General features: G+C 47.4%; 1 protein-coding gene across 2 annotated transcripts in view; it reads right to left on the bottom strand.

Annotated features, from left to right (window-relative positions):
* CCDC93 (coiled-coil domain containing 93) overlaps nucleotides 1-15,690 on the bottom strand; it is a 2,015,088-nt gene that overhangs the window by 1,458,608 nt on the left and 540,790 nt on the right. For both annotated transcript variants that reach the window (XM_069616593.1, XM_069616592.1), the window contains one exon: nucleotides 11,736-11,816. In XM_069616593.1, coding sequence (XP_069472694.1) covers nucleotides 11,736-11,816 — 81 coding nt within the window. The remainder of the gene's footprint in view (nucleotides 1-11,735; nucleotides 11,817-15,690) is intronic.

The following is a 15,690-nucleotide window of genomic DNA, read 5'->3' on the forward strand; positions in this document are numbered from 1 at the left end:
GATCAACCAATCGTCCAGGTAGGGGTAGACGTGAATCCTTCCTCTCGGGCAGTTCCTGAGATTGAAGAGGAATAGCTCAAGAAGAGGAGATTATAAAACAGAAGCCAACAATATGCAGACACGCCTCCTGAAGCGAGGCTACCCAAAACACATTGTGAATGCCACTCGGAAGAGAGCTGAAAATAACAATAGAGAATTTCTTCTTCAGTATAAACAACAGAGGAACGACAAGGCTAAAGATGATCGTCTAGTGTTTGTTAACACTTATAGCCACATGTCTAACACCATCAGACGTCTTATTTGTAAACACTGGGAGCTATTGGAAAAGGGTTCCAACCCGATTGGCAGACCAATCATAGCTTTCAAACGAAGCCGTAATATCAAAGAAGCAATAACCCGAAATGACATCACAATAAGATCTACAACTCCCCCCACTCTAACACAACTTTGGTGTCATCAAGCGCCTAAGGGCCATCTCCCATGCGGATCCTGCATGTGCTGTGCCTTCACAAAAAAAAGTACATCGATAGACATTGGTCTAAAGACCCCCTGGTTACAGAAGACTCTCACAAACTGTAATACAAGTTGGGTAATTTACATAATCTGGTGCCCGTGCAACAAAACATATGTAGGGAAAACAGAGAGAAAAGTTAAGTTGCGCATAGGTGAACATCGTAGCTGTTTGAAAAACAGGACTAAAAATGCCCCATTGGTAGACCATTGGGTAGAGAGTATTCACCAGATACAGGATCTTTCTTGGTCGGTGATTTACAAACTAAAACCCAGTAATGATGTCAATCGGGATAGAATTGCTTTGTCAAATAAAGAACGTGAATTCATTTATTTGACTAAAAGCATGATATACGGCCTTAACGAGAAATTTGATTGGGTAGCATAGACTTAGTGAGTAATGTTAAGGAGCCACGTTAAGTATTTGAGGGTCTAACATGTTTTCTTAGTCAATACACGTACCCACATCAATACACAAGAAATCTACTTATACTCCCTATCGCCCGGGGGCTCCTACCTTTTATCAATGCCTATGGCCGATGCGTGGTTCCCGTTGAGCGTGCAGATTTTTTTGTCCGGCGCGCGCACTCTGTTTCTTTTTCTCTGCCCGACTTTGGGCTATGGACGCGCACTTGGGACCAGTTCGAAAAGTGGTGACCGGACGTAATTCGTCAGCGAAGTGCCTATCGGGTGCGCCCATGTTGAGTAGTGCTATCACATGATCCTTTGGATTCACGTGACAGCAACGAGAACGCCAATGGGCTCGTTCCGATTGGCCTCTACTTCGCCATTTGGAAGCATTTAAAAACGTTCCGATATATTGCTAATACAGAGGCTATTTCCGTATCCGGCGGGGACCATTTTCAGTCGCAACGTGATCCACAACGGAGCAATTGTTACGGATTCGAGCTAAGGTAAGTGAAGCTCTCACCGTCGGGTTTCTCACAACAGGGTTAAGGAATTCACTTCCCGCATGAACCCGACGGGCATTCCAGTGTGAATTAGGGAGAAAAGTACCGGTTTTTGGGAAGCCACTGAGAACGTAGGATGATTGAATTAGCTCACTGCAGGTGGTAGACTGTGTATAGACCTTAAAAACAAACCGCAAATATGACCGGACAAAAATGCACGTTTGGTTATATTCGAATTACATCTATGAACAAAACGCATGTGTAATACTGTACGTTTTCCTTATATAGTGCCACAAATAAGGGCACCTGGACGAGGGGCGAGTGTGATCGTATTAACGAGAGTTCCAATCCGGTGCAGCTCGGGATACTCTGCCGATTAAAACACGAGACAGAAGGCTCACGACGAATTTAAAGGAATTTCTTCTCCGCCTTAACTGCGAGTAAGTCCAAAGGTTCTCACTATTTTTCACTGACTGGGCAAAGTTGCATTCTCTGATTGGTTGTGGTCAGTTATAGTTCCTGACCGAAGAATTTTTAACCAATTATTTCCAGATTCGAAATGTGTGATTGAGTTGATGCTCCATTCGAGTCAAATGTACTTCTGTACCTTGAACTGAACACCTGCCAAAGTTGGATGCAGATAGCCGGAAGGCAACCATTTTAAAGGTGCACCCTGGTCCGCATTGGAATGTCAATCTCCCTGAATCTGTTTAGGAGCACAGACCTGTTACTCTGGTGAGCCCATAAGACACGACTGATAATTTTGAAAGTTCAGGATCCCACTAGATTGTGAAAAAATGTTTTTTTTCTCTCCACTGGTTGAATTACAAGTCAGCGCAATTAGAGCCAAATGTAATATACGCTAGGCTGAATTAGACATTGGCAAATTTTGACTAATGATATCTGTTTTCCCGGGTAATCTTCTCTCTCCCCTTGTTTTCTGTCCATTTCACTTTTTTTCTGACTGTGACCCCGACGCTACGCTGATCTAGGATCTGTGCCCGGGCCTCTATCACATGAAGAACTCTCTTGGGATTCTGTGATTAATTTTCTCACCTGTGTGGTTCTTCTTTTACTGTAAAGTTGCTAACCTAGCCAATTCTCTGGCATGATGAGATTCAGGACGTAGGGAACCTGAGCTACTTATGTCAATTTTCTGAAATCGCTATAAACGGAGCTAATTATAAGCTTTGATATATTGGGCATAATAATTGTGATTTGCCTTGATCTAAAATGTTTTGATATATAATCTAGAATAGAAGTTGATAGACTGTTCTCCTGTACCGCTTTCTTGTAGGAAAAGAGATTGTTTGAAGTCCTCGCCTTGGATTTTCCACGAAAAACACAGATTTGAAAATCCATGACACAAAGTGTTCATACTTAGATGAGAATAACCTCAATTGTGGCAACACAAGACTTTAATCACTGCTATGATGCAATGATTCCACTTTTTCGGCCCCTGATGAATTTCTACGGAATCACCCGCTAAAAGGAAAGAAACATGTTGGGCTTGTTTTTATGACTGCTGAAATGTATTGTTTGTGTATGAATGAATAATGATTAATGAAAGAGTGTGTATGGTACAAATGATGATGAGTGGGATAGTAAGTAAATGAATTTTATCATGCATTATCACTACTTATAAGCCACTTAATCATTTAGGTCCCCATCTTTGGGACTTAATTGTGGAATCGTGTTGTAATGGTAGTGTACTTTAGTATATTGTGTTTTATCTACAATTGCTGATTTATGACATGCTAGTGAATGATTGTAGTTCATGAGAAGGTATTTATATAAATTTTTTGTACTTATCACATTTATTTTATCTGTATGAATACTAATTAAAATATGCAATTTTTATACTTCTTGACCTTCTTTATCTTCCATTAGTGATGACAATGGCGTTTATTGAGGACATGCACTAGCAATCTCTAACCCTACAAGAAAGTGGTTTTGAGTCACAAGCTCTTTTGTTGTTTTCAAGGGTTCAACCCTTAATGTAAGGGTCTGCTTGTGATTCTAAGTTTTCCCTCAACCTCCTAGTGTTTTGTTGTAGATGTGAATCCCCCCTTTCCTGAGATGCGCTGCCACCACCACCATGAGCTTGCTGAAAACCCTCGGGGCGGAGGTCAATCCGAACGGCAGGACCCGAAACTGAAAATGCGAGTCGCCAACCGCGAACCTCAGGTACTTATTGTGCTTGGGATGGATCGGCACATGAAAATAAGCGTCCTTGAGGTGGAGAGACACCAACCAGTCCTGAAGTGGAAGGGCCTGGAGGACTTGAGAGAGAGTAACCATCTTGAACTTGTCCTTCCTGAGGAGTTTGTTCAAACCGCACAAGTTCATGATGGGTCTCAAACCCCCGTCTTTCTTCGAAATCAAAAAATAAGGGGAATACCATCCCTTGTTCCTCTCCTCTACAGGCACCAGTTCTATGGTGCCTTTCAACAGCAGGGATTGAATTTCCTGAGCAAGGAGCGGATCCAGACTCTTCAAAGAGAGATTCCCTGGTGGATTGTTGTGAGGCCTCTGCCGGAAAGGAAGACGGTAGCCGTGGGCTATGATCGCCAGAACCCACACATCTGAAGTAATGGCACGCCATTCTACAAGATGCTTTGCCAGCCTTCCCCCAACCGGCAAAGCATGGGCCTCATGACTGAGCAGAAGCGGCTGCAGCGTTGCCTGAGGGCAACGAGGCAACTGCTCGCATGGCCTTGGCACCTCGAGTACCTTGTTTTCCACCTCTGGCACTCCTACGGTTGCCCCTTTGATTTGCAGCTCCTCTCGCTTTACTAAAGGATGAGTAATAACGAAAGGAACCTCCCCTCCACTGCTGTCCCCCAAGACGAAAAGGCGGAGGTTGGCGGACTGCAGCGCCCAACGCCTTCGCTGCAGCTTTGGAGGTCTGCAACCTCTCAAGGCTCCCGTCAGCCTTGCTGCCAAAAAGATGTTCACCAGCAAAGGGCATGTTGAGGAGCCTGGCTTGCACATCAGGAGCAAACCCCGACTTCCTCAACCACGCAAACCTGCGTATCACGGTGCTCGCCGCCATGGACCGGCTGACATAGTCTGCCATGTCCAAACCCGACTGAACGGACTCACACATTGCATCCTTGCCATCCTGAATAATAGCAAGAAAACCATCCCGTTCGTCCCCTTCGGGAATATGTTCAGCCGCTAATGAAATACAGTTCCACAAAGTGTGCATGAAACGTGACAAGGCACATAAGGAGTTGGCTGCCTGAAGAGCCATACCCCCTGAAGAAAACACTTTCTTCGCCCAGCCATCAAAACGCTTGTCGTCCCTATCAGGAGGGATGGTAGGATACGACACCTGCTTTGCTGGGGCCGTAGCCGCCTGCACCACCAAACTCTCCGGAGTGGGGTGCGTGGTCAAGTAGCAGGGGTCACTACTGGCTGGGCTGTATTTTCGTGGCAAAGACTTGCCCACTGCCGGGAGACCCTCCGGAGCAGTCCAAGCCACTGCCACCCTTCTTTGCAGAGCCATATGGAATGGCAGTACCGGGTCAGTGGGTGGACCTTGGTCGAGGATATCCGTCAGGTCATCCTGCACAAAATCAACTGGGGGCACCGACCACCCCAAGAAGTCCATGACCCTCGACATAAGGCGCCGGTACGATGACTCGGCATGAGTGCCAGGCTCAGGCCTACAGAACTCCAGCTCCGGAGAGGTGTCCAGACCACTGGCGTCATGCAGTGACTGACGCAAGTCGTCAATCTGGCTATGACCAGAAAGAATCTCATCTGGCACCGTGTCTGGAACCAACCCATCTTCAGAACCCTCTTCCACCTCGGAAATATACTCCATAGGCTGGAAAGGGGGCAAAGAATATGGGAGAAAGACATGTTTTGCCTTGGCCAGATCCTTTCTAGGGGGTTCCCCCGTACCACGGGGTACCTCCGACACCACAGCCTCAAATGGCGTCGAGTGAAACGGCGTCGACGTCGAGCACGGTGCCGACAACATTGACGGCTTCGACACAGGCCTCGAGGGTGGAGCCCCGAGCGTGTCCTTCGACAGCCTGGACGACAATGGCATCGACTACTTCCTCAGAGGCGGAGCCTCGAGAGAGTCCGTCGACGACCTCGGCGCCACCGGCGTCGACGTCTTCTTCGAAGACTTCACAGGTGCACACGGGCTCGAGTGCGTTGAGGACCGGGACCTGGAACGGGCATGACTGGAACGATTCCCCTAGTCCGAGTGGGATCTCTCCCGCGAATCGTGCCGATCACCCGAGCCAGAAGGTGTACGAGCGGTGTCTCCAGTACGGTCACGACCAACCCTTCTCAGAGGCACGGACGGACCGGAGCCCTGCGATTCAAGAATCGCCAACATTTTCTTCCTGAAGGAAGCCCATTCCTCCGGAGAGGAACGCTTGGTGGGATAAGAAACCAGGCCGAAAGCAAAATCTCCATTATGTCATCCAGGAGGTCCCAATCATGGTATTTCAGCCTTTCAGAAACCATGCGTGAAGGCTGAGAGTCTTGACCTCAGGATGGAGAACCCGACCTTCCTCTTGCGAGAGAAGATCCTCTCTTTGTGGAAGATGTATTTGAGGGCAGATGGATATGTCCAGAAGGTCTGGGTACCACGTACTCCTGGCCCCATCCAGGGCAATGAGGAATGACGGGGACTGGAGGGAACGTGTACAGAAGTGGAAACTCCCAGTCCACCACAAACGCGTCCCCTAGAGCTCCTCTTGGAGGAAATTCCATTGAGCAAAAGAGTTTGTACTTCCGGTTGATACTGGTCGTGAACAGATCCACTTGAGGGGTTCCCCAAAGGGTGAAGATCTCTTGAAGGACTTCCTGAGCTAGTTCCCACTCGTGGGAGACTGTGCTCTGCCTGCTCAGAGCATCCACTGCCATGTTCTGCTCTCCGTGTAGGTGAACTGCTGATCGAGAGATTCCTTCTTGAATTGCCCAGAACCAGAGCTGCATTGCCTCTCTGCACAGTAGTAGTGACCCTACACCACCTCTCTTGTTGAGGTAGTGCCTGGCCACTGTGTTGTCCGTCATTATCAGGACATTCAGAATGTTGTCTTTGCAAGCCCACCGCAGCAAGTCCTGAACCACTCTGTTCAGAACTTGCAGGTGGTCTGACATTCTGCCTGAGAGCTGGGACCTCCGAGTCCTGAGAGTCCATTTGAGGGATCTCATTCTCAGGTGAGCCTCTGGCACCAGGAAAATGCAGGATGCCATAAGGCCGTGCAACCTCAGAAAATCGAAGGCCGGAAGATGTTGGGCACTCTGGAATTTGGTAACCATCTGCAGAATGTGCTGAGCTCTCACCTGGTGGCGAGGCTTTCCCTGAGGAGGTATCCAGGACTACCCCAATAAATTGGAGTCTTTGGGATGGTATGAAATTAGACTTCTTGTAATTGAGGGAGAAGTCCAGTTTGTGAAGAAAGTGGCAGGTTAGGCCGAGATGTCCCCGGGCCTGCTAAGGTGAACGAGCCCTGATCAGCCAATCTTTTAGGTAGGGTGGAGACGTGAATTCCCCCCTCTTCTGAGACTCACTGCCACCACCGCCATCCACTTGATGAAAACCCTTGGGGCGGAGGTTAGCCTGAATGGCAGAACTCGAAACTGATAATGAAAACTGCCAACCGCGATTCTCCGGTACTTTCTGTGCTTGAGATGGATTGGCACATGAAAGTAAGCATCCTGAAAGTACAATGATACCAACCAGTCTTGGAGTTCGAGAGCCTAAAGGATCTGAGAAAGGTTAACCATCTTGAACTTGTCCTTCCTGAGGAACATGTTGAAGTTCTTTATGTCCAAGATGGATCTCAATCCTCTGTCCTTTTTGGGAATCAGAAAGTATGGGGAATACCAACCCTTGTTCCTTTCCGCTACAGTTGCATGTTCTATTGCACCTTTCTCTAGCAGGATAAAAATGTCCTGCACAAGGAGCAGATCGGAATTTGGAAAGAGTTGTTCCCTGGTGGATGATCCTGAGGCCTTTTTTGAAAAGGAAGGCAGTTACTTTGGACCACCGTTTCCAATACCCAAGCATCTGAAGCAATGCCCCACAATTCGTTCAGATGCTGAGTAAGTCTGCCTCCCACCGGTATTTTGTGAGCCAAGGCCTCAGAGTGGTTTAGAGGCGGCTGGAGCAGCGGCTGAAGGTAAAGTTGCTGCTGTTTGTGTTAACTTAGCTCCTCTCCCTCGTCCACCACGAGGGACTCTTCTCTGACCTCTTTGACCTGCTTGTCTTCTTCCTCTTCCAAATGAGGAGTAGAATGGAAAGGACTTACCCCTCCAAGAAGATGATCCAGAATAGGATTGTTGAGGCTTTCTAATGGCAGCGCTAAGGGATTTAGCCGCCGCCTTTGAGGTCTGCAGCTTTTCCAAACTCTCATCTGCCTTGCTGCCAAACAGCCTTGAGCTGTCAAAGGGCATGTTGAGTAGTCTAGCTTGAACATCGGGTGCAAACCCAGACTTCCGCAACCACGCAAATCTGCGTAACACTGTGCTAGCCGCCATGGATCTGCTGATGCTGTCTGCAGTATCCAACCTGACTTGAGACATTCACCCATTGCCTCCTTACCATCCTTGATGATTGCCAGGAAGCCGTCTCTTTCCTCTCCTTCCGGGATGTGGTCAGCTGCCATAGCAACACAGTCCCACAGGGTAAATGTAAATCTAGACAATGTGCAAGTCACATTTGCCGACTTCAATGTCAGACTACCCGCAGTGAAAGCTTTTCTTGCCCAGGCATCCACTGTCTTATCATCCCTGTCAGAAGGGATGGATGGGTAAAGCTTACTGCTTGGTAGATGTAACAGCTGGAACCACCAAGCTTTCTGGTATGAGATGCTTAGTGAGATACTCTGGGTCACTGCTGGATGGTCTGTACTTCCTCGTGAAGTTTTTATTTACTGCAGCTGCAGTTTCTGTTGTCTCCCACTTTGCAGAGACCCTTTTGTGCAATGCCATGTGAAAGCGCAACATTGGGTCTTTCTGAGTACCCTGGTCCAAGATGTATCTTGTGTCATCCTGCTCAAAAGATGGAGTAGGCCTACTCCATTCTAAAAATTCGATCATCTTTCCCATACGTTTTCTATATGATGAGTCAGCATGCTTGGTTGGGTCTGGTTTGCCAGACTAACTCTGGCGAGGTATCCAACCCACTGGCTGACTGAAGGTTATTGTATAAATTTCTTAGCGTGGACTCCTCATATATTAGTTCCTCTGGCATATTAGGGTTGCCAAACTGTAGCCCAAAAGGTGTTGTATTGTCATCAGGAGGAGGTTCCTCATCATACATGGCTGACAGACTTAAAATAGTCCTTTTTAGGTAAAGGTTTGTAAAGCTTTTCCTGTACCACTACAGACTTCGACAATGTCGTCGTAGTCATTGACAATGGCTTCAAAATCAGTGCCGATTTAGTCGGCGTCGACTTTAGTTTCGGCTCTGACTGAGTCAGCGAAGGCGATGAAGTGGTCGACTTTTTGTGCTTCTTTGATGGAACCCTAGATGGGCTAGGTTCCTGACTCGTCGAAGACCTCAACGATTTCTCGTCGGATCGAGAACTTTCTCGATGTAAAACTGGCTTCAAGCTCGGTTTAGAAGAATTAGTCTTCGGCTTCCCCTTGTCGTCCTTATGCGGAGCGACTGGGGCATGGCTTTTCTGCTCATCCTTCGAGGAGGTCGAGGCCGCATTCTCGAGGATTTGAAGCATTTCACTATGAAATGCGTTCCATTTAGCAGGGGAATCCGATTTCGTAGGACACCTATTATCTCCATAGAGGACTCACTGGAGGTCGAAGGTGACCTATGACTTCTCGGGCCAAGACTATCTGACAGGAGCCACAGTCGGAGGCATAGTGCCCGGAACCCAGACACTACAGACATACGTAGTGGGGGTCGGTGATTGACATCTTCGATCCGCAGTTTTGGCACTTCTTAAAGCCCGACTTGGGCATCGATGAAGAAGACATTTTTCAAAGCACAATAACAATTTCACCGAAGCGTGCCGTAATTCTCTCGAAGCGTTAGCTCGGAAAAAACAGAACTGAAGTCAACGGACGGTGCGTGCGCTACTTATATTGATGATGACGTCGACCATTGACCCGAGTCCTCCGAGGGACATCGACTCGACGACACTGCACACAACGCCCCCTGTCGAAAAATAATTCTGAAGCAGCTCAAGCTGGAGAGATAATTATTATAAGATGAGCAATACGTGGGAGGACACAATCCATTTGACGGAACTGTGCTTCCTTTGAGGACACATACCGGTGTGGAGCTCCCAGAAGGCTTTGCACTGCCCAAGCTCATGTACTGGTGCCTCAGAGAGCATTGTAGCCCCTATGGGCCATCATACAGGCAAACGCTGCAGGAGTCTTTGCACTCTCCCACCAGCCATGTACTGAAGCTCCCCACAGACCACTGCGTTTTGTCAAAGACAGGGAGATAAAAGGGGAGATCACAGAAAACTCCCAATAGGTCTCAAGAAACGTTACGGCTTTTCTTTGCCTTCTGCACTAGCCTGACTAATATTACAGCCACGCCTGAGTTCCCTTTGAGGGAGAAAAGACATTAAGTGTCTACCTTACCAGAGACACGAAGATAAGACAATGCACGCGTACCCCAGCCCTAACCCCCCATATGGTCCCTGCAGCTCCTCCTCTGATGGTGCCTTGGGAGCCGGTACAGACCAATACTGAGGACTCCACAGAGGCCTTTGGGATAAGAAATACCCTCCCTAACATCCCCCTCCAAAGAAACAAAGGGTGGAAGACGTATTAATGGATGATGGTGCAGGACACCAAGCCACAGATATGATATGGCATTTGATATAATACGATATGGCATTTATAACACGCCTATACACACAGAAGAGGTCTTGGAGTATAGGGGTAGATATGTATCCAATGAGTCCATTCCTGAAAGCATGGACTGTGTGCAGAAATGTCTTATGAAGAGATTCCATCCACTTCAATGGCCAGAATACGCCATCTGAAGAAGCCGGTTTTGACAGTGTGTGTGTGAAAGGTGAGGTATTGATTGGTGAGAGAAAGTGGTACTGCGTTGGTGAGTGGATGGGCTTATGTGGGAGCGTAGGAGAGAAAGTAAAGCTGAATGAGAATGGTTAGAGTGAAAGGGGGAGTGTGGGAGTAAAGGAGGGGGAGTGTAGAGTAGTGGGAGGAGAGAGTAGTAGTCTGTAGTGGGAGGAGAGAGTAGCAGATAGTATTGGGAGGAGAAAGAAGCTGAGAGTTTTGGGAGGAGAGAGTAGTAGAGGGAGGAGGGAAGTTGAGAGTAGTGGGACGATAGTAGTGGAAAATGGTGAGAGGAGAGAGTATAGAGAGAAGTGCAAAGAACCAGTAGTGGGAGGAGAGTAGTAGAGGAAGGAGAGGGGGAGTAGACATGAAAAAAGGAACATCAGAGAGGGAGAGAAAAGGGAGAGAGGGAAGAGAAGGGAGGGAAAAGAAAAAAGCAGATCACTGCCAGAAAAACGAGAGCGTAAAAGACTGAATGAGACCTGCGTGACTAGAAGGCACCACTCTAACAACATTCTTAGGTGGGAGCCCAATTTAGGATCCCCTAGATTGAGCTCGGAGGCAGTGAGAGATTGAAGCTAATGCCTTTTGTAAGGGTAACCAAAGTATAGTGGATTTGGGATTTAGAGATGCCTGGGCTAGAAAGGTGGAAGCCCACTATCGACGAGAGAGAGAGGGAGAGGGACAGCCCTTAGCCAAACCCTTTACAAATATCCTAATAAAAACCCTTGAACCATTGGTGTGCTCGAGCTAATTTATGACACTAGGTAATGTATCAATAATTTGAAAATGCTAATGTGGTTGCGTAGTAGAATTATCTTCTGGGTAGGGTAATCAGCTACCATTTGCAAAGACCAAGCACCCCATGGAACAGGGCACCCATTGTCAGCTTCCCTTATAACCATTTCACAGTACACCAGTAATTTATTTGCTACCAAATGGGAGCAGGGAAGGCAGTCTTCTGCTCCTTGGAAGATTTCAGTCGCCCCATTTGTGTGGACAGTGCAATGAGATGCACATCTCACACTCGAACATACACTGCGCACTAACACAATACGCCCAATACATACCCTGACCCAATAGTTCCACTCCACAAGAGAACAATAGCCATACATTCTTTAGAAATCATGCTCTCACAAGATCTAGAAAAGTCTGCAGATACAGCACTCAAACAGTTTATCACGATTTCTCAAAAATCCACTATGCACACACACAAATGCCTCTCTACATGTTCCCAGGCACAGGTCTAGAACGACAGTACATGCAGCTTGCAATACGCACCTCTTCCGCAGCCTGGAGATCTTCGTCCTCTTGCAGGTCAGCCTTTCCCACCGGGGACAGCACCATTTTCTTGTCCTCGGGCTACAAATAAGAAGATGACAAAGTCTGATGCAAGATGTCCCCAGAGTTGTAATAGGACAAACATACATCACCATAATTAACTTAGCTTTCAGGGGAAAGGCAGACTATACGCTTTTTAATTATAGCGCTGAATCTCTATAGGTGTTTTAAAGCAACGCTTTTAACAATGTTATCAAAAGGTGCTCCGAAAAAAGGACCGATCAAAGAGGGCTTTCTGTTTTGCAGTGACGGGAACCCATGAATTTTTCATCGCCCGCATGTAATGCAAATTTTGCTAAAGCAGACGCCTAACAATATTTCTCTAAGAAAAAAACAGTCTTTCTTCTCTAACCTGCTAAAACTGTCTTCGAATCACTTGAGAGAAAATGTGCGAGGGCAGCAACATTGAGGGTCACTCAAGGAGATTTCATTGTAATGAGACTTTCACAGTGTGGCTCAGGCAGGGCTGGACTGAGGCATCCAATTGTCTCGGGCACCAATGAAAAAGTGGTCCACAGTTGCAACTGGCAATTCAATCCTTTCGTGGCAGACTCAGCAGTTACCCAAGGGGGAGGTTTTAGAACACATGTGATGCAAATTGTGCATTTTAAAGAATATGTATTCAGTAACATTGGTCGAAACTACTAGCGCACAGTGGACTAACTTACCAAATTGGCCCACAAGTGCCAAAAAAGGGGCCCACTTTGACCAAAAGAACTGGCCCACACTAGCAATTTGTGTTTTGAGTTCGGGCATTTCCCTAAAGGCCAGTCCAGGCCTGGACTCGGGAGTGGTAACGCGATGCACAGTATTCTCTTCGTTAACGTGTTATAGATACCTTTCAATGTACCTTAGCCACTACCAAATTATAAAAACAATTTCTGCTTACCACTTGTGCCCACCTTTCTCTCTAAACACCGCCCTTGACATCCTCAACAAGGCTTCCAAAAGTAAGCAGAGCTTTAGGCAAGAACTGAAGCTCTGGTACCCTGTTCCAAGAACACTTCGCCTGCCTGGCGGATAAATACAGATACCGTGACTAGGGCACATGGGAAGGGACTGGAGAACTCTGGGGGCCAGATCGAAGCCACCAGTTCTGTGATGACAAGTTAACACTTCAGATCAGGGGCGCAACGAGACCTACATTTGGGAGGGGGTGGGGTGGGGGGGGGGGGATAACTGGTGATGGGAGGGATGTTCTACTCCAATGGTCGTCTGGGATGGGGCCCAAGTATCAAATCGTACGTTTTAAAGCACAACATGCCAGTGAGTATGAACAAGTGATTGTATTTAAATAGAACATACATTTAGTTGCTTTGATAATTTTTATATCTAAAGCCCAGGTATCGGATCAGGCATCACCCTTAAAAAAGCGACTACCAGGGGACCAAGTGGTCAACTTCCACATGAGATACAAACCATACATTTCTGTTCACTATAAAAATATTTTCACGCTGGCTGCGCCCTGATTAGTTAATATTCATTAGGGTTTTTGTGTACACTGTTTCATGATGTCACTTCCTGTGATGTCACTTCTGGTGTCCACCCTAGGCTCTCACCCTTCAAGCAGCTGCAAAAGTTTGAGAGCTATGCCACAAGGGCAGGTGAAACAATGGTCCGAGTGAGAAAAGTGCTTTTAAAATGTGTTAAAAGAGGGGCTAGTAGCCAGCACGGGGGCTCCAAGGGAACAGTAAAGGTAGTGGGGGAGGAGGGTGGGGCACAGAACGAAAAACCAAGAAGACTGCCAAGGGAATGACAAATGCGGCAAACACTTTGGGCTTTGTTCATGGTTCCATTGACAGAACCAGGTTTCCAAGCGAAGGGCAGGTCAGGTGGGCAAAACGCGGAATAGATTTCTATCCAGAGTCAAAAGGAAATCCTCCAGCAGGGGACGGCTGTTCTTCCCGTCGCGCAAACTGCAGCTAACGGGCGAATGAACCTAATAACCATGAGCAAGTCTGGCAGAATGCCAGTTCGGAAGAAGCACCCTGCAGCACACATCACAAAACACATTAGGAAGAGATGGGCCTCGGGGCCAGTGTGATAAAAAAACCAATGCAAAAAGGGGACAGACCCACGAATCCGAGCCTTACTCCCCCATTCATTCAGACTGACTCCGTTACTATTAGTATAAAAGGAGGCAGACATTTTCTGACATTCTGGGGGTTAAGATGGCATTTTAAAATAAGAGCTGCGAGATAGTGAACAGTGGAAAATTAGTACCAGTGAGACTGCAGCTGTATTGGTCAGGCCGGATGGGTGGGGGCAACTACAGAAAGGCGAGAGAAGTGGATAAGTCAAGTAAGCCAGAGAGTTAGAGAGTGCAGGCTGCACGTCCGAGCTCATGCAGAAGGCCTGCTGAAGAATTGGGCACAGAGACTGGCAGCAAGGGCCAGACTCATAGTTACAGGACAGGAGCTGAAGCGAGTCAAGGCACTATATTCCCTTATGAGGTGACACGAGCAGTGAACTATATCCTCAAGAATACAAGGCAAGTGTGAGGCCAGGGACTTTAAGAATTGGTGCCAGTGGCAAGACCACCAACTCAAGCAAGCTAACTGCCTTGCCCCAAAAACCCACTTAGATGGAGAGAACATCAGATGTTGCCCAACAGGGCAAAAAGGAGAACCTCTGTAGATCAATGTGTTCCTTGACCAGCAGAGGCTGCCCACTGTCCCAGAGATGATGCAATGCTAAGGCAAACATTAGCCAGGAAAACATCTGCTTGAAGCCCCAGACCCAACCATGGATCATGTAGTGTGCTGGAGCACTGTAACTCCGAGGCTGGGAGTGACTGTCGGACACTGGCCTTAGTATGATGGGTCACGAATATAACTAGGTAGACTAGGAAATGGCCTTTGGGAGTCAGGACATTAAGTCTTCTTAGGATACGTTGCTCACAAATCCATCCAGATACTTTATGGCCATAGAACCTCCCTTTAAACTTAGCCCCTCCCGTCAAATGTTCAGAAATCCCTCTCACTTGAATAAAAGTGTTCAGCCAAAGTTCTTTGTGCGTGTGTTTGTGTGTTCTGTGGTCCCACCCCATGAAAATGCTCTCCTAAAGAAAGTTTTGCAATATTTTTCAAGAAAAGTGTCTGTATGTTCTAATTTTTAGCCATAAAATAAAAACTGTGTGGCCCTCGCAGCATGGTATTACAGTAGTGTCCAAGTGGCATTTCTCCATAGCAAAATGCACATGTTTTCACTTGTGTGTGCAGCCTGTACAGGATTGTATTATAGAAGGTGTCTGGAAGTAAAACTGGAATGCAAAATGGTTTACCAGTGACAAGGGTTTCACCAGTCAGCCACATCATCCTGACTGATGGGGTCATGAGCAGTGGCGTCGCTACAGGGTGCTGTGGGGGGGTCCCTCCTCTGAAATCCTGGGTTCCCCTTGTGCCCCCCTACCTAAAATGGGCTACTTTCTCTGCACTGTGGCACACACACAGGGCCGCAATCAATGCTGCCGCACAGCAACGAAGAGCTGTTAAGTCACCCTGCAGCCAAGTGCAGCCCTTCCAATCAGAATGTAGCGCACAAAACCGCCAAGGATGGGTCATTAGTAACTTAATGGTTTAGTGCCTACACACTGAGGGGAGGTGCACAAAAGGGGTGTGGTAGTTGGTGTGCACAAAATATTCTCTGCAATAGTGCTTCTGATGTCACACATTGCCTTTTATAGGCGGCCCCCAACTTTTGTCTGTGGCCCCCTCTGTGCCCCTCCTAAATTTGATTCCTGGTGATGCCAATGGTCAGGAGGCCAAGACAGCACACTCAAGACAGCACAGAATGGAGGTCAGTTGCTATGTGAGGGTTTAGTTTTTGCAAGTGAGCCACAGAGGCCCCTGACATTTCCATTTTGGTCTGCACTGCACTGATGTGTGGTAGGTAA

This window comes from Ambystoma mexicanum, chromosome 9, assembly GCF_040938575.1.
Source record: "Ambystoma mexicanum isolate Mex_15411 chromosome 9, UKY_AmexF1_1, whole genome shotgun sequence".
Classification (NCBI taxonomy): Eukaryota; Metazoa; Chordata; class Amphibia; order Caudata; family Ambystomatidae; genus Ambystoma; species Ambystoma mexicanum.